The following is a 19,535-nucleotide window of genomic DNA, read 5'->3' as shown; positions in this document are numbered from 1 at the left end:
CTGTCAGGAAGTTTCTCCTTAGTTCTAGGTTGCTTCTCTCTTTGGTTAGTTTCCACCCGTTGCTTCTTGTCCTGCCTTCAGGCGCTTTGGAAAATAGCTTGACTCCCTCTTTTTTGTGGCAGCCCGAGATATTGGAACACTGCTATCATGTCAACCCTCGTCGTTCTCTTCGTTAAACTAGACATACCCAATTCCAGCAACCGTTCCTTATATGTTTTAGCCTCCAGTCCTCTAATCATCTTTGTTGCTCTTCTCTGCACTCTTTCTAGAGTCTCAACATCTTTTTTACATCGTGGTGACCAAAACTGGATGCAGTATTCCAAGTGTGGCCTTACCAAGGCATTGTAAAGTGGTATTAATATTTCACGTGATCTTGATTCTATCCCTCTGTTAATGCAGCCTAGCACTGTGTTGGCTTTTTTGGCAGCTGCAGCACACTGCTGGTTCATATTTAAATGATTGTCCACTAGGACTCCGAGATCCCTCTCACAGTTACTACTATTGAGCAAGGTACCTCCTATACTATACCTGTACGTTTGGTTTTTCTTGCCTAAATGTAGAACCTTACTTTTTTCACCATTGAATTTCATTTTGTTAGATAGTGCCCAGTGTGCAAGTCTCCTATTAAGAGAGAAAAAGCTTTACTTTTCTACTTACCAAATATTTTCTGGTGTTCTTCTGCAGAGTAATCAGTAGTTGCTGGAGGGCTGTTCCCTCGAATATCTTGATTTTTAATTTCTAAATAGTTGTAGGAGCCTATCTGAATTCCAGTACTATTATATATGTTGTAATGTGGCGGTTCTTCTGATTATGAGGAAATATTTAGAAAAAAAAAACCACAAGTGTAAAGACAGAGACAAAAGCGTAAGGAATAAATAAATACCAAACTGTAGGTTAATAGATATTTGAAATTTAGAACAGTGTTTTTGCATAAAATGACAATGGTATAATTTCTTCTGCTGAACATCAAGGGCAGATTCAAAGAATCATCCTTGGGTTTTTCTTTTACCAGAGTTGTTTAGTATAGTCAGTATGCCAATAGTTTGCCAACACGTCACAGCATATTTGAAATCACAGGCTTATTTGAAAGCTTAATTTATAATCCTCATGTTTTTAAAGGACGTATCAATGACTCCACCTGTTACTTGAATAATTAAAAAAAAAAAAAAGCCTTTGAGGCATCATGCTATTTCATTCCAGGATAGGCAAAGCTATGCATAGCAGGAAAAGGCATAAATAGTAATAAGCTATATTGTCTTTTATGCTTGAAATTTCCCACCTCTGTCTTTTTTTTACAGTCCCATTAATTCTACTCACCCCCTTCTAGTTTTGTTCCTCTTCATCCAGTTGTTTATTAATTCTCATTAATTCTCTGATAGGAAGTCGGCCAGCAAGCTTCCTGTTCCTGGCCATTCTCAAGAAAGATTGTCTCTCTAGCCTTGAGGAAGATTGTCGTTGCTAGCTTTCTAGCTATACCTTGCATTGGCTGGGTGTGCCTGTTAGCAACTGCAGGGAAAGGGAAAGGTAAGGGAACCTGGGCATGATGGGGGCTGGAAGAAGGCCTAGGTCTCTCAGGAGTGGTATGGAGAATGAAAAGGCCCACATACTAGCTGGCTGAGGCCTCCCAGACCATTGGGGGGGGAAGGGAAATTGCAGGGCTCTTGTGGTCTTAAGGACAAGTGTGCTGCCAATCAATTGCATTTTGATCACATAACTCTGGGGGTACTGCAACTGTCAGAACTGTTAAGCAGGGTTCTTAAGTCCCTTTGTTCTGCACCATTGTAATTTCAAAGGTTATTGAACGAATGGTTATAAGTTAAGGACTATCTTTATAGCGCTTTAATAAAGGAGGCATTCCATATATATATGGGGTTCAGTGTTTCAGATGAAGTCTAGATGGCAACACAGAGACAGAGAAAAGTCTAAACCAGTGGTTCTCAACCTTTTTAATGCCGCGACCCCCAACCGGTCGTAAGTCGAGGACTAAACCAGTCTAAGTCGAGGACTAAACTGGTCGTAAGTCGAGGACTACCCAACCGGTCGTAAGTCGAGGACTTTCCCTGCCCGGGAGCGCCGCACATGCGTGGTTCCGCCCCCTGCGCCAGCCGAGGCGTAGCTGGCAAGCGGCAGAGACGGAGCAGGCCGACCACCAGCTGGCCCAGCCCAAGGGAGGTAAGGCACCCACCGGAAAAGGGGAAAAAAAATGGCGGACAGCCTTGCTTGGCGACCCCTGTGAAATGGTCGATCGACCCCAAATGGGGTCCCGACCCACAGGTTGAGAACCACTGGTCTAAACGTTTCACTGCCACCTAGCTGTCATTTGGCGTTTTGCAGCCCAGACGTGGTATGTGCACCATTAGAAGAATGCATCCGAAGAGAGTGTTTTGCTTGTTTGTTTTACCTGTAGGTATTCCGCCCATAGGATGTGCAAAGTTGAATTTCCTAAAGGGAGTCGACTCCACAGGACCTAAATAATTGTACAGATTGTTTCAGAGTTATGCCAGAGTCACTGTTCTTGACCTCTATAACTTTTAAGAGTATATAATATAATTTACCCAAATGAAAATCTGAGTGATGGTAATGGTACTCTGAACTTTTAGCCGGCTGATTAAAAAAACAACAAACTCTTCCCAATGGAGCAATCTAGTGGTATAGTAGTGTATATGCAAGATTGACTATTATAGACTCTTGTTTCCAACTCTCTCAGCTTGTAAAAATTCACCAGTTTGGCCATTCTGTGGCAAGTAAGCTTTATTTCCATGTGATTAAAGAGAAAATCTTTACCAAACATAAGTTCATTTGTAAAAGAAAATATAAATGCAATTTTTAAATCACTAAGATAGCCATGCCTGGGCCAGACCACAGTCCCTTCTTACTAGGAGCTTGAATCTTGAATTTCAGTATATTTTCATCTATTCAAATTTGGACTAAGAGTTTGTATTCATCAAGTCAATGATGCAACCATGGGTCTTACATACAAGTGGTTCTCTACTAACAACCACAGATGAGCTCAAAATTTCTGTTGCTAAGTGAGACAGTCAAGTGAGTTTTGCTCCGTTTTATGACCTTTCTTGCCACGGTTGTCAAGTGAACCACTGCGGTTGTTAAGCTAGTAACACAGTTGGAAAGTGAATCTCGCTTCCCCATTGACTTTGCTTGTCAGAAGGCCGCAAAAGGTGATCACATGACTCCAGGATACGGCAACTGTCATAAATATGAACTAGTTGCCAAGCATCTGGATTTTGATCACATGACCACAGCAATGCTACAACAGTCGTAAGCGTGAAAAACAGCCATAAGCCACTTTGTTCACGGCTGTTGTAGCTTCGGACCGTCGCTAAAAAAACCGTCACAGTTAAGTAAGGCAAGGACTACCTGTATATTGTGCTATAATACTTAACAATCTTCAAGCTCATATGGTTGGGCATTCGATTACCCAAAGCTGTATTACAGTGCTACAATAGAACTTGCAAAGAATTTCATGCAGGCCAGTTATTGTAACAATTTAAATTATTGTAAACCTCAGAGGTTAAGATGTTGTTAAAAGTAGCTAAAGCTGGTTAGCTTTATTAGTGTAGGTTGCAGCTGGACTCTTCCCCCCCCCCTTGGCTAATGGATGCTGTTAATGAGCGGACACGATCACGATGCAAACAGAAATAAGCAAGCTTCCAAACTCCCACATTATCTCACTTACCCGTTTCTGTGCTTAAGCTCTGGGAATAGTGATACGGACTGAACGGCTTGGCCTGACTGTGCACGCCGGATTCTGGAACTGGTGGTTTATTGAAATTAAAGTTTGCGGCTGAGGGCGCTCCATAGAGATCTTCTGCACTTAGTACCCTTCTGGGAAGTGGAGCTCCTGCCCCCAAAAACCCATTTGGATCTCTTGCTCCTGATGGTGTTGAGTGCCACGGGTGACTTGAGTGAGCTGTAACGATATTGTTGTGACTAACACTTGCTTCGATGTTTTGAGCTCTCGGGTGAAGCTCTGGTGTCTGAGGTGTGGCTGCGGCTTTGGCAAATGGGTCGTAGGATACCTTTCTCCTCCTCCTCCTACTCTCCTCTTCCTGTATCTCGGCACTAAACGCGGCAGAAGGATTTTCTGGCCTATCCATCCGGCTGCCGTATAAATGGTAATTTAGTTCATCCTGTAATTTTCTTTGCAAGGTTGCTGGAGGTTCAAGGGCATTTTCGCAGCTTTCCACTGGTTCATTTTCTGGATAGGGCGCGAACATGTTTTCATCGATGGTGTTAGCAGTGAAACCTTGAGAACTGTGCAAAGAACCAGGTTGATCTGCAGGGCAGATGAGAGATTTGATTATCAAAGGTTTCATGGGGGGAAAAAATCCAGTCCCTCTGTGGGATACCTTATTGATCAACTCCACTGAATGCAAGATTAAGATCTTAATCCAATACACCCGCCTTCCTCAACCTGGTATCCTTCAGAACACTGGGATTACAACTCCCAATGTTCTGTGCCATCAAGTCCTTTCCCACATTTGGGTAGAAGTTCCACTGAACGTAGTAAGTCTTACTTAGTAAACAGAAATTATATAATCTCTTTGATATTATCCCTACTTCATGGTTCTCCTGCCAGTTCAGTCAGCTTGGCTCAGACTGAGATCTCCAGCACTATCTGCTGTTCTGATGGGTTCTAATTCTGGTCTGTCTTAACCTAGATCTCTGAATAGCATATATTTGCCTTATTATGGAAAAACTCTATTCTCCTTTATAAAGTTTTTGTCACTAGGATAACTCACACACGTTTTGCAGGTAAATGTTTCCTAGCCTGGTTGTACGTGCCTGTTCCCTTATATGCCAGCTCATCAAGAATGATTTGAAGATAAGTCCTTTCCAAGGCAGTACCTCTGAAACCAATGTTTGTGGGGCAAACTGAAAGTGGGCATTTTCAATTAAAATGTCCCAATCTTCTAATTCCTTCTATTTTACGTTTTCATTACAAACTTGGAATGTAACCCTTTCCAGAAATTTTGCTACTGTGATTTCTGATCAAGGCTCAAGATTGTCCTGTATCATGATTTACAAGCTATCGGTGGCTGTATGTATGTTATTTTTTAGAGTGTTTGTTGACTTGTTTGTGATTTAATTGGTGGCTGGGCATTGAGTCAGTGCCCCAAAGGCCCTTTCCTTATATCTGTTAACCTGATTCTTTTCCCAGGTGGACACCTTGAAGTGCGGGCCTGTTGGTTGGGTAACAGCAGCCTTTGTAAGATGTAACAATAAAACACATTTCTTTTCTTTTTTAAAAAAAGGATTGAAAGTACAGTAGCAGCTAATGCAAAGCTGGAGCTCCTTCCCACCTTGTCAGGTGCATTTTGTTCCAGTTGCAGATTTGGGGAGGGGGGGGGTAGAAAATGCAAAGCAGTCACAGTGGTGTTACATAGGAACTTTTTATCTAGTAACATTAGTAAACACAGAGATTCCTGCCAGTCAGTCAGAGGCTCTGAATGATAGTAACCTATGATGAAGGATAAGAATAATAATTTTAAAAGCTCTGGGTGACTCCTCAGTGAAACTGCAGCTGCATAATGCAGAGTCCCTACCTCATTCTAGTCGGAAATAGTAAAAGTAGTGAATTCTGCACCAAAATTGCTCCTTCTCTCTCTCTGTGTGAGTACAGTCATCACGTAGTTTGCAAGCGTTCTGATTGCTGAAGGGAATATGATCAACCCTGAATTTGTGATTTCAGTAGTTACGAATCTGCTAGAGATTTTGCACCTGTTCAGAGTCCATGGCATTATGAGAAAATAGGGATGATCAAAATATGAGTCATTAAGCAACACAATCCAGCCTGTGCATGGACTTTATCTTCTACTGAACTTTTTCTTTAAGAATCCACCATGACAGAAATGTGCCGTGTAAAATAAAACAAAAGGAGAGGCTTTACTGGAGGAATCATCTGATAGGACAGTGATGGCGAACCTTTTAGAGACTGAGTGTCCAAACTGCAACCCAAAACCCACTTATTTATCGCAAAATGCCAGAGCTGCATCAGGATTGTGGTGCTCTCAGGGGGGGCGGGGGACGTGGCCCACTGGGTGGGTGTGGCTGCTGTGGTCACGCCAGACTGAATGAGTGTGGCCGGGGCCAAGGTGGTGTGGGCCAGTCCCTTGCCATCTTTGGGGCATCCCTGGAGGGCCAACGCCACTTGCTCACTCACTTCCTGCCCTGTCGCTTCCAAACACCACGTGCTCGCTACTCTGGTGAACTCTGCTGGGGCAACGGCGCACGTGCCCACAGAGAGGGCTCTAAGTGCCGCCTCTGGCACACGTACCATAGGTTCGCCACCACTGTGATAGGAGGTCTGATTAGCATCCTTTACAATCCTGTAGCTTCAGAAATATTCATTTTTCTAGACATGAATTTCTAATATAGTTTTAGTTGAAAAGCCCTGGCTGATTATCAGGCACCATTACCTCTGGAATCTGTTGGACCAGCAATAGTGTAAATTGGGTATAAATAAAATAAAATACCTGATCGAGCTCTGCTGGGAGGTTCTGACATAGCATCCACTTGGAGAGATTCCATCCGTTTTACAAGTTCGATTGGTTCAGGATATATTTCCTATTATACAGAACAAGTATAACAGAAGGTGATGAAATTGTAGGAAGTATTTAATAGGAATACACAATAGGGTACCTTAGAAAGGTAACCCTGATGGACTGTAAGCTACGTGTTGGATAACTTACTTTTAATTTTCTTACATGGTCTTCCACCTCCTCTTCAAAGTTTTTATAGTAATATGGTTTGTAAATCAAATTTATTTCTACAATAAAAAAATTAATGAAATAATTGTAATAAAAATCAATAACACCATCACTAGAAATGAGCTGTAACAATGTTAATTTAAGTTTGCACATAATTCTAAGTTATGATTAGAATTAGAATTGCTTTAGACTAGCATTGCCCTTGAGTTCTGTAAAATAAAAGTTCTAGTATGTAGTTTTCTCTAAATTATTTTAGTAGTAATGGTTACAGAAATGATAATCGGCCTGGCTATAATAATAGATTCTGTGATATATACAACTATGCTTAATATCCAGATTTAGCCAGACACATGCTATGTATTTGTAAAATTGAAATCAAAATGTCTCTATATAATTATTCAGGGATGGGTGGATCAATGCATATGCGAAAGTTCCTTGTAGGAAAACTCTTCACTTATTCCCCAAAAATAGATTAAATAGGAATGGAACGAGAAAAACAAAGTCACTGGACATACTTTGTTATGTAAATTCTTATTTTTTGAGCTTTTAGAAGAAGTAATCAATGTATCTAGAATTCTCATTATGTTATTAGGTTGCATTAAAGTTCCTACATGTAGTTTTCAAACTATGTTATATATGCGAGAGATGATCTTACAATATGGTGGAGAAATTATTTAGATAATTTATGATGTGTGAGATTTGATATAATGCATGAAAACCAGCTCTCTCCCAGATTTCAGAAATCAGGAAATCTATATAATTCCTTTCCACTAAGTTTTTAGGAGATAAGTGAAGTCTCTTTCAGTTCTAGTTCAGAAAGCCTTTGAGCTCTTGATGCCTGTATTGTTTATTTTAATGTGTACAGTGAAATGTTGTGCTGCATGAATCACAAGGCTGTATAAAGTACGGGAGAGTTCCATGTGCACCTTGCCTTGTTTCATTCTACTGCTTACAGAAATCTATCCATATTTTCTTGATGTCCATTTGTGTACTACCATTATCTTTTTGGCTTTCTATAAATAATTAGCAGAAGTATCTTGTATTACCTGCAAAGGTTGGGCGATCATTTGGCTGTTGCTGCCAAGAGCGTTCCATTAAAGTAATAATCTCATTTGGACAACTGTCTTCCACCTCTCTGATAGGTGGTCTGTTGCCTGCTGTGATGCAATAGCACAGTTGGGTATCAGTGACAGCATCTGGATGAGAAAGAGAGAGAAGAATTGAGCGTCAGTAACATGAAGCTGACTACATGCAGCACAATGTTTTATAATGTAGAGATATTTGATCATCAACTCATACTCTCATAAGGTTCTTTGGCAGCAAAAATGGCCCATAAAACGATGCCAAAACTGTACACATCTGATTTCTCCACAGGCATTGCGTTGATGTCCTGCAGATGTTCCGGGGCCATGTAGGAAAGGGTGCCAGCGTTACTCTTGGAATTCTGTTTGATTTTCCTCTGTCGACTGGTCTCTTCTTTAGTCAGCCTGCTCCAGTTTTTGAAACAAGCCACACCAAGGTCTGCTATCTACAAGACAGATGAGAGAAGAGTTTTGGGAAGAAGAAGAAGGGAAAGGAGAAAGGTCCACAGGGGGGCAGAATGATCTATCCATTTTGTGCTTGTGTCAAAATATGGCACGCACATATAAATGAACTGGAACTTTTATTGCAACGAGTGGCATGCTCAGAACATGGCCCGGCTGGAAGCAAAAAAGACTCTGACAGGTGACATGCTTACTTGTATTGAGTGTTTCTAATATATTTTGATATGTCATCAAATATGGTAGGTTTCTCTGACCAGCAAAGCAAAAGTAATATTCCGATGCAAAGAAATTGGAAAAGCTTGCAGTACCATAGGAATATGGTTTAGACCAGGGATTCCCAACCCGTGCCAGAAACTGGGCCACGCAAACAAGCGAAATCCCATTTGTGGGATGCAAGCAGTGCGCAAAACCACACTCTCTGGTCCACGGAACCAGTCCCTCATGTACAAAAGGTTGGTGTCCACTGGTTTAGACTAACTTCTGGGGGACACACGGTGACCTGAAGACATCTGTGCGAAAGCAGACCAAAGACTGCGGCAGAGATTCAACAATGGTGAGTACACCATTCTTTGGAACCTCTCCAAATATGGAAAGGAAGAGACATCACCCACATGTGCGCCAGATAGCTGCTTCTTGTAACAGCAGTCTCCTACTGGTTTAAACACAGAAAATGCTTAAGCATTGGAATAGCCTATTAACCATATTAAAGCTATTAGGAACCTTCAGAATAAGTTTAAAAAGTAAATAGTTGAGTTTAGCTTCAACCCTGAACAAAAGAAAAATTACAAGATTAAGAACTTAAATAATTTGAAATAAACAGCAGAAAGCTAAATAAGAAAGTTATACATGGATTAAGATTCCAGATAAATTTGGAATATTGACTTTTGCTATAAGACTTTGGTATTCATTATAAAAAGTAAATAGCTTCTTGTGGGAACCATGGTTATTTTGGCTATCTTGGCTCATAACAACTCCGATTTTAGAAACTGGACACTGAAGGGCGCTAAAGATTCAAAGTAGAAGGGGAAAAAAAATATAAGCCAGCTTTTTGGTGTCAGTTATTGGGACTTACAAAATTACACAAAATGTCACAACACTGAAAATATTAAAGGAGATCTTTGAAAAATGGAGCCAATTGGTTCTTGTTATCTCTTCTCTCCTACTGAGCTCCTGTGTATAATGGTCAGAAGTGTGTAATTCAGATCAGAGTTCCCCAATGTTTCCGGCTTTGTGGACCGGCGGGGGGGACAGAGGGGATGGTTCTATGCGAGCGTGCAGTTCCATTTGCACGAGCGGTGTGCACGCACGCTTGCCACTCACTTAAATGGAGTGTGCGCTCGCAGGCTGTTTCCACAGCCCGGTTGCAAACTCCCCACAGCCCACAGGTTGGGGATCCCTGATTTAGACGGCCCTTGCTGTAATTTTGTTGAACTGCTTTTTAACCTTATGATTGGACTGCCACTGGCTTCTTTCTTTCTGAACAAGACAGTCATTAAGTCAGAACTGTTTTTGTCTTTTGATTCATGCTTTTAAAAACAATAAAATAGAATTACAATGACATATAATCTAACAGCATTTGGCCTCCACGTGATCCCCAACCTCTTTCGCATAGTCCATAGGCCCTGACGACTGTGTGGCTGAAAATCCCCCGTCTTCTGGTGCTATTTTAATCTTGCCCGATGTAATCCTCACTTGTGAAACTCTTAAAAATTAATATCCCCAGGTCATCAAAAATGCTGCTGACCTGGCCACAGGAAGAAGCTGATCTGGTAGAATGTAAATCCAGATCAACAGTAAAAGCTGAAAAGCTATGATGGTGGCTCTTGTTGTGACCAGTAATTCATGTTCTTAGTCCCATTCTAGAAACCCTGTAAAATATTCCAAAAAGTCATTTGAAGAAGTATGCAAATTAACATTACTATAGTTTTTTTCCTCTTCCATCCTAGTTCTTTTTCCTTTAAAGTCATACCTCTTAACAGAGGTGGCAAGTGATTCTCAGCTCCCCTTTTGGTAGCCATGGAACCACCATGGAACGTGGTTCCACCATGGAACCACCATGGAACTGCTGAAAACTGGGAGAAATGGTTGAGAAATTTGGCGCAAACCCTAAATAAGCCACAGTTCACTTGTAAAGAAAATCCTTAAAAAACTGGCTTCCCTACTAACATTCTAAAAGCTATGCTCAAGTTGGGATTCAGCACGTTGCGATTTTAGATTTTAAGCCTAGAATATGCAACCTGGTATTATCCAGATATATTGGTTTCTCCTTCCAACCAGCACAATCAGTAGCAAAATGTCAAGAGCATTAAAATCTAGATATCTGGAGGCCCTCAGGATGCAACATCATGCATTCTGAGATCCTCACTCTCTCCCACCCAGCCTGGAGTGAGTTTTCTGTGTGAAGAAAGTCTTTTGCATACCTCCTGGCATCTTTCCCTTTGCCCAATACAAAAAAAAAGTGAAATGACATTGCAGGAAGGCAAAGAGTAAATACGGTAGAGCGAGAAAGGAAAATTGAGTTCCTGTACCACAAATCCATCTAGGGCAGTGGTTCTCAACCTGTGGGTCGGGACCCCATTTGGGGTCAATCGACCATTTCACGGGGATCACCAAGCAAGGCTGTCCGCCATTTTTTTTGTCCGCCATTTTTTCCCCTTTTCCGGCGGGTGCCTTACCTCCCTTGGGCTGGGCCAGCTGGTGGTCGGCCTGCTCCGTCTCTGCCGCTTGCCAGCTACGCCTCGGCCAGCGCAGGGGGCGGAACCACGCATGCGCGGTGCTCCTGGGCAGGGAAAGTCCTCGACTTACAACCGGTTGGGGTCGCAGCATTAAAAAGGTTGAGAACCACTGATCTAGGGAAAGCTTAAGCCATCCCACTCAGCCCTTTATAGCCTAACAGACAAGCATACATTTAATAAACACTTGTGGTTCTGATTTTACTAGAAACTGAAAATGTGCCTGTGTGTTCCTGTTACCTTGATGTGAAAATTTTCATCCACAAGAATATTTTCTGGCTTCAGATCCTTGTGCACTAAACCTTGTTCTGTTAGGTAAAGCATTCCTTCAATGGTCTCCAGAACAAAGCGTCCTTTCACAGGCAAAAATATAGGAGTCTGTAAGGAAAAAGAAAAAGCATTTCCAGAAAAATATTGATTACGTTCAGTCTACATATCTATAAAAGTGAATTTACCAGGTCAGATAGCAGGCCATAAAACAATTCCCGAGTTATGCAGATCCATTAATACAGGACATTGGCTAGGCATGATGGATGTTCTAATCCAACACATCTGGAGGGCATTCACTTGGGGAAAGGTTTTCAGTGGATTATTCTTTGAGTTATCAATATACTTCCTACTTACTGCTTTTAGAACAGACATCAAGTCTCCTTTGCGTATGTATTCAATCACAAGGGAGTAATTTCCATCTTCCAGGATGACACCCAGTAGTTTTACCACCCGATCGTGATTTAGTTTATGCATGATCATGCCTTCCTCTAGAAGGGAAGTGTTACATCTGGAAAATAAATGCTATAGGGTTATTAAGAGAACTAGGGACCTAACATTCTAAAATCTATGCTCAAGTTGCGCTTTTTAGACATTTAAGCCTGGAATAGGAAACCTGGTATTTTCCAAATATATTGGTTTCTCCTTCCAGCCAGCACAATCAGTAGCAAGACGTCAAGAACATTATAGTCTAGAACAGGGGTGTCAAACTGCCGGCCCGCAGGCCGGATGCATCATAGCGAAACTGCGCCCACCCCATTGCCGCCAATGGCAAAAAAAGTCATTATGCGTCGTGACACGTCACATGACATTGCGAGTTTGACACCCCTGGTCTAGAATATCTGGAGGCCACTAGGATACCTAATCCTAATTTAGTTTTATTCATCTGAACTTGCTGAAATGATGGGTCGAATTATGATGATAACAGGCACAGCTAAACACAAGCCATAATCCCTAGTGCCACCAGGTCTGTTGCACTACAGATCTGGCAAACCTTAAATCAACTGTGATGTTTTGAGATGAACACACCTGAAGTATACCACATTGCAGAAAACTGGTATAATGAAACTGCAATCCCTGCAGGTGAATGAATGAGAAGTGATCTTGCATATGAATGGCAATTCCTATTATTGCCAGTGGAGTATTTTATTGTTTTCATGGTATCAGGAATACTCAAGTACTCAAGTTCGTTCTTTTTGGCTTTTCCATTACCTCTTACATTTCAATAAGTATCTGGGTCTGGAGAAAAGCTGCATTTTAATCTCCACAGTACATTAGTACAGGACCTTATAGGACAGTGGTGGTGAACCTATGGCACGTGTGCCAGAGGCGGCATTCAGAGCCCTCTCTGTGGGCACGCGCACCATGCCCCTGAGATGGCAACCGTCCCTCTTCAACCAGCTGCCCACTAACTCATCGAGGTCCCAAATGGCCGGATGCATCCCAGCACGACTGGTTTCCCTCCCCCCCGTCCCATCCCTCCTGGCTTCGCATGGTCTCCTTTTCCTGGGCATGACCCACTGCATCGCCTCCTCAGCTGTTGGCCAGCCGTCCAGCTCAGAGGCGGCTTCTCTGAACTGCTGGTGGCGGGCTGCGAAGCCCCAGAATGTGCCGGTCGAGGGGCTGGCAGGCTGTGGCTGCTGACGGACATTGTCGGCCCCCATGCGCTGGCTGTCCTGTGTGTGGGGGCTGATGGTGTCAGGCAGCAGCCACCCTGGCCCCTGCCTCGCCTTGCCCCATGACAATGGCACCCCCACCCTGCCTCGTCTCACCATGCAGGACGAGCCTCCTGCCCCACCTGCCAGATCCACCTGGATCTCCCCCAACGCTGCCCGGCCCCACAGGCGTCTCTCCCCACGAGCAACATCAAGGTGACCACGCCTACCTTGGCCACACCCACCCAGCCTGCCATGACCACCATGGCCATGCCCACCCAGTAGGCCACACCCATCTGGCACTTGGCGATACATAAGTGGGTTTTGGGTTGCAGTTTGGGCACTCGGTCTCTAAAAGGTTCGCCACCACTGTTATAGGAAGTTAAAATGTCTCCTACCATTGGCATCATGTAAAGGAAAAAAAGGACCCTTTGAAATATATGGGGGTGATCATAGGCAGATACCTGAAGGAACCCCTCAGGTGGTGCCTTTTGTAGAGCCAGGAGTAATGAACCACTTGCAGTAGAAATGAGCTGAAAGGCTGCAAGATCAAAAATCACAGCAGCTACTTCCTCTGTGATTCTGAGTTCAATGAGACTTAAATTGTGTAACGTATTGTTAGCTGCAGGAGAATAGGGCAAGAGCCCTTGTGGTCCTGCTTGCACACTTTTCTCAAGACAAATCTGGTTTGTCTGGGAGAAGCCAAATGCTGGATAAGATAGAGCAACAGTTTGATTTAGCTGGGTTCCTTTTACATTCTTATTATATACCACTGGGAAAATCTTGCTTTAGTAATAATCTCTGGTAATCAAATCTTTAAAAATATACAAGAAGAACAAATTCAGCCATAAGACCAGCTAATCTGGTTTGAAATTACCAGGGCGCTAATGGCCAACCATTATGTCCTGCCCTCTCCTGTCTGTGAAGAACATTTCTCCAACTTACTCTGTGCGTTTAGGTCCAGTATACACAGTTTTTAATACTACAAGCCCATAATTTTTGTGGTAGCATAATGAGACTGTTCCAAAACCGCCAGCATTCAGCTGGTTTTTTTCCAAAAAGTCCTCCGATTTCATCTGGATGTCAGCCAAGGCCATGATCGCGGTTCACAGAGCACTTTAATTCAGGAAAAAAATCCAATGCCTGAAATGTTAATACAGAAGAGAAAGTATTTTATGATCCGTCCTTCCATTCCCACTCTAAATTCTGGACAAAGCGGGTACTTTTGTAACCTTCTAAAAAGTTCAGAAGATGACTTCACCTTCTGCACACCAATGCATATTCAGAAGTAAATCTACAAATATTCAACGGTACATACTTAGGAACGAAACCCCAAAATAAGTTTGAATTCCTTTCGCTGTCTCAGTCAGAGGTTGGCATCCTTGGCATCCTCCAGATCAGTGGTTCTCAACCTGTGGGTCGGGACCCCATTTGGGGTCGATCGACCATTTCATGGGGGTCGCCAAGCAAGGCTGTCCGCCATTTTTTTTGTCCGCCATTTTTTTTGTCCACCATTTTTTTTCCCCTTTTCCGGCGGGTGCCTTACCTCCCTTGGACTGGGCCAGCTGGTGGTCGGCCTGCTCTGTCTCTGCCGCTTGCCAGCTACGCCTCGGCCGGCGCAGGGGGCGGAACCACGCATGCGCGGCACTCCCGGGCAGGGAAAGTCCTCGACTTACGACCGGTTGGGTAGTCCTCGACTTACGACCGGTTTAGTCCTCGACTTACGACCGGTTTAGTCCTCGACTTATGACCGGTTGGGGTCGCGGCATTAAAAAGGTTGAGAACCACTGCTCCAGATGTTTTGGACCTCACTCTAACATGGTGGTACTATAATTGATGGAAATTATAACCCAAAATATGCAAAGAGCAATCAACAGTCTACTCCCTAATCTAAAGAGGTAAACTGATCATATATTTTTTTAAAAAATAGATGGCCAAATTTTTCAGCATAGCAACTGGATTACCTACTCTCCAAATTAGCCAGGGAAGCATTCTGCATGGATGATGTCAAGGTTCCGACTAATGAAACAGTTCAAAGAACTTCCAGGCATTGTTTATTTTGAAAAGTCTCTATTTTGTGTAACAGAATGTCGGCAAGCCATGAATGGGATGCCAAGATCTGAAATCTCCTCCCCTGAGCAGTTATTTTGCTAGCATTTTCCCTCCCTTATTTTGCGTTCACTTCCCCCCCCCCAGTAATTACTCTCTACACACATTCTTTCTCCTCCCCTTACAGCATCCTCTAAGTTAACTCTAAAAATACCAGACAGTTCTGCATATTTTGTCAAAGCAAGAAAATCCAATATTAGCAGTGTTGACAGATGATGCATATCATTATAATGAATTTACACATTAGTGTTCATGACTATGAAGATTCTCAGCTCATGGGTATCCCAAAGGTTCTGTTCAAAAGGCTACTGGACTTTCTTGGTTTTTTTTTTCTTGCAAATGTTTCACTTCTCATCCAAGAAGCTTCTTCAGTTCTAAACTTCTTGAATTTGAAGCAAAACGTTTTCAAGGAAAAAAAACCAAGAAAGTCCAGTTGCCTTTTGAACAATCCCTTTTGGGACATGAATGTTCAGTAAGTCTAGAAGAGTTCATATAAACACAAACAAAATCAGGAAAAAAGGGAAATAATTTTTTTGAAAAAAACACCACCATAGTTTTTAAAAACCCATCATGAAGATGGTAGCAAAAACACATAAGCAAGCTGGCTCAGCTGGAAGACACCTCTTCTACAAAGGCTCAGTGGTTGCTGAAGAATCCAACTGAAGAATCCAATGCTATAGAGGGCTCTTGCATAAAGCCTTCTTTTGTGGCATCTCAAAACCATCTCCTTGGCCACTGCAGCACTAAATAATAGACTAGATGGAGTTTTTACCATTTTGAGGAAATTGCCTTATTAAATTAAATTTCTTCATTAAATTAGATGTCTTCCAACTGTCTAGAGCAGACATGTCAAACTTGCGACGTCACATGACGTCGTGCAACGTATCGAGACCGGCAATGGGGTGGGTGTGGCTTCCGTGTGACGCGTCCGGCTTGCGGGCTGGCAGTTTGACACCCCTGGTCTAGAGTTTAGACCAGAGGTCTTCAAACATGGCCCTTTTATGACTTGTGGACTTCAACTCCCAAAATTCCTCAGCCAGCGTGCCTAGCTGAGGAATTTTGGGAGTTGAAGTCCACAAGTCATAAAAGGGCCAAATTTGAAGACTCCCTGGTTTAGACAGATATTTTTTCAAAGATGCCAAGGATTGAATCTTGGACATTTCCCTTATGTAGAAAGCTTGTGGTGATCTATCAGAGACATCTCTTTCCCTGCAGCACCATCTAAAAGAAATCAGCATGCTTCAGAAAAGTTTGAGAAGAGATGGCACAGAATGCAGAGAATCACAGCATCCCCCTTTTTGAAATTTCAACAGATTAGGCTCCACACATAATTCACGAAGGGTTGCTTCAGAGTATGGGAAAAACACTCTAAAATGGGTGCTTTAAGAAGCATGGTCTGGAATTCAGCACCAACATTTTAAATAATGTTAAATAATGTTACATGATAATGCTTCTGAAGGCTCAACCGATGTAGGAGCTGACAAAAAGAAGAGATGGGATGTGTATCAGGAGGCATGAAAAACCATACAATTGCACTATTCTAGGCATGAACCTAGCACGCAAATCAGGATACCTGCCAATACAGTAGAGTAACAGAAATCCAGGCAGAACACAACTAATGCATGGACAAATTGCATATCTGTGGAATAAGATATGAACAAATTCTCCAAATTAATTTAGTGTATGGCAAAAATGTTAAAAAGCACACCACGATTACATTCTCAGTGAGTAAAAGATATTTAGAAGGAGACATCATATACTGGTACATCTTATTTGCCAGCAGAACACTAGGTACACACACTGAAAAGTTTGGTATGTAAAGGAGGGGACTCAGAATGATAAGACTGAATTTAATTTGTCTATAGAAGGTGCTTATATGGAAGTGAAGTGATGTTTTCGTGTGTCTGCTCATGACTCCTTTTACTCTGTTGCCTTGTTTTATTTTTTTAAATAAAAAAAAAATCATTCATTTTATTTATAAACCCCTTTGGAGCTCTTGAGTCAAAAAGATAGAATAGAATGCTGGCATTAATTTAGCATTTCCAGATTTTGCTTTTAGAGCAGTGTTTCTCAACCTTGACCATTTTAAGGCATGTGGACTTCAACTCCCAGAATTCCACAGCCAGCATTGCTGGCTGTGGAATTCTGGGAGTTGAAGTCCACATGCCTTAAAATGGTCAAGGTTGAGAAACACTGTATTTAGAGGCAATTCCTAGAACTGCCTACCTAAAGACATTGGGCTACACTTATAAAATTTCTCCCTTAACAGATTCTGTTTGAAAGGTGTCAGATGTGATGAGGAAAATAGATTTAGTTAAGGGGAGGGCACATTCCTCCTAAAATTCTAGGCGTAAGGAAGGGAGATTGTGTAATGAGTCTTTCCTGGAAGCACCTAATTTCTGATAACGTTGACTGCAGTTAAACCCACAAATCCGGAAGGGCATTAGGTTGCTTTTTCTTTTTGCTAGCCTTTCAAAGCCTATTTTGGTTTTCAGATCTGCGAAGTCAGTTCAGTTCCTTTTTTTCTCAGACGCGCACACTCACATACGGGCCCCGCGCGTCATCACAACTTCAGAGGCATAAAAAGAAGCGGAGAGCGCAAGAGCTTTTTGCGAACTTTTTAAGATCTATGGATTTCAACTCCCAAAATTGCCCCAGCCGTCTGTCCCGTTAAAATCCGCATATTTTAAAAGTGATTGACGTTGAGAAACGCTGGCTTTGGACTGCAAACGGGAAAGAAAAAGGTTACATCGCGGACTTGGTAGCTGGGCGGAAGGGCTGGTCCAAAGGCTAAAAAGTCGAGCTGTTTTCGGTTTCATTTTCGACTTTCCCGCCTCCCAGTTTCCCCCTTCCTCCCCGGATCATTAAGGAAATCAACCGCGCGTGATTAACATCCCAAGAGCAAATAAAGGCCATGGCTCTCTCCATCCCCTTTAAGAGCGAGCGACCCATCCTTAATAGTATTTTCTCTCCATCGGATGCGGGGAAAAGTAGGAAGAAATGCGCGCGGGGGGGGGGGGACTTCAGAATCGTGATTTCTTCGGGTTAAACAGAGACTTGGGGAAAACGGACCCGATTCCCTTTTACCTATTATCCTCCAAAGCTGGGTTCACACGTTTGCGCGCTCCGGAAGGTTGGGGCTCCCTTCTTGCTAAATACACCACCGCTCGGAAAGCGCCCCTTTCCCTGTTTCTTCCTTCTTCGCCGAACTCTTTCGGGGCGGAGTTAGGCGGTGACAAAACAGGACGGAAGCTCCCTTCAGCCTATGAAACACACATGATCCGCAGAGGGTTCACTTGGGACACGTGAAGCCTCGTAGTTGTCAGGCCCAGGCTTCGGAAGCCAGAGGTTCTGATCCAGAACGTCAAATCAAACCAAAACTTTATTAGGGTCAGAAGATCAGTATTAAAAAAAAAAAAAAAGAACAGCTACAAAATGAAAATACGAAGCTAAAAAGAAAGAAAATTAGTACAAATGTTCAGATCTCGGGATGGAGGCAGAAAACTGGGCAATCTGGAAAGCTTTATCCAAACATCAATCAGATAAAGCAGTGGTTCTCAACCTTTTTAATGCCGCGACCCCAACCGGTCGTAAGTCGAGGACTAAACCGGTCGTAAGTCGAGGACTACCCAACCGGTCGTAAGTCGAGGACTTTCCCTGCCCGGGAGCGCCGCGCATGCGTGGTTCCGCCCCCTGCGCCGGCCGAGGCGTAGCTGGCAAGCGGCAGAGACCGAGCAGGCTGACAACCAGCTGGCCCAGCCCAAGGGAGGTAAGGCACCCGCTGGAAAAGGGGGGAAAAAACGGCGGACAAAAAAAATGGCAGACAGCGTTGCTTGGCGACCCCCATGAAATGGTCGATCGACCCCAAATGGGGTCCCGACCCACAGGTTGAGAACCACTGAGATAAAGAATGATAAATAGCAGACATGTTCCCTACCAGAAAATTCCTTCATGATAGATAAATATGGCTCAGAGACTCCCCTGAACCATCCCTAAAAGGACAGATACGCTGATAAAGAGTACACTGAAGTTTAAAATATAATACCAAGTTCTAACATCGATGGAGTCCAAGCCAATCTCTAAACAAAGGGGACATTTTTAGTGCATGTCGGGACTGCAGGGATAGATGAGATGGCTTCATGGATGTTAGGGTTTCTGAAAGGACAGCATAGAAGAGCTGGGAGTTGACCTAGGCTAGGTAGACCTTGCAAGATGCAGGTGGGCCTTGTGTTTGACAAGTCTGTTTTAGAGAGTAGTTGAGGCCACCTGGAGGTTTATCTGGTCATCAGAGTCACCTGAGTAGTGCAAATGGGTGTGGAGCCTTCTTGGAAGGGATGAAAGGACTGTGTTGTAGATTGGAGACAGATGATGTCGTATCCCTCCCCCTTCCCCCGTTGAGAGAGGGCTGCTCAATTTTGACATAGACGGTCTCTTTGACCCTTCTTTCAAACCAGTGGTCCTCTCTGTCCAAAATGTGGACTTTGCTGTTTTCGAAAGACC

General features: G+C 43.1%; 1 protein-coding gene across 1 annotated transcript in view; it reads right to left on the bottom strand.

Annotated features, from left to right (window-relative positions):
- The window catches only part of RIPK1 (receptor interacting serine/threonine kinase 1), a 21,025-nt gene extending 2,776 nt beyond the window's left edge, over nucleotides 1–18,249 (bottom strand). Inside the window, exons 1-11 of the mRNA XM_015814078.1 lie at nucleotides 18,123–18,249; nucleotides 13,872–14,069; nucleotides 11,629–11,782; nucleotides 11,245–11,382; nucleotides 8,028–8,256; nucleotides 7,775–7,924; nucleotides 6,711–6,787; nucleotides 6,495–6,585; nucleotides 3,695–4,294; nucleotides 2,402–2,467; nucleotides 658–804 (exon numbers count right to left, since the gene is read on the bottom strand). Of these exons, the coding sequence (XP_015669564.1) occupies nucleotides 658–804; nucleotides 2,402–2,467; nucleotides 3,695–4,294; nucleotides 6,495–6,585; nucleotides 6,711–6,787; nucleotides 7,775–7,924; nucleotides 8,028–8,256; nucleotides 11,245–11,382; nucleotides 11,629–11,782; nucleotides 13,872–14,023 (1,804 nt within the window). The 5' untranslated portion in view covers nucleotides 14,024–14,069; nucleotides 18,123–18,249. The remainder of the gene's footprint in view (nucleotides 1–657; nucleotides 805–2,401; nucleotides 2,468–3,694; nucleotides 4,295–6,494; nucleotides 6,586–6,710; nucleotides 6,788–7,774; nucleotides 7,925–8,027; nucleotides 8,257–11,244; nucleotides 11,383–11,628; nucleotides 11,783–13,871; nucleotides 14,070–18,122) is intronic.
- Between the last annotated feature and the right edge of the window lie 1,286 nt (nucleotides 18,250–19,535).

Source organism: Protobothrops mucrosquamatus, unplaced genomic scaffold (assembly GCF_001527695.2).
Source record: "Protobothrops mucrosquamatus isolate PMUCROS unplaced genomic scaffold, P.Mucros_1.0 scaffold_6, whole genome shotgun sequence".
Classification (NCBI taxonomy): domain Eukaryota; kingdom Metazoa; phylum Chordata; class Lepidosauria; order Squamata; family Viperidae; genus Protobothrops; species Protobothrops mucrosquamatus.
This window is presented reverse-complemented; position numbering and strand designations above follow the sequence as displayed.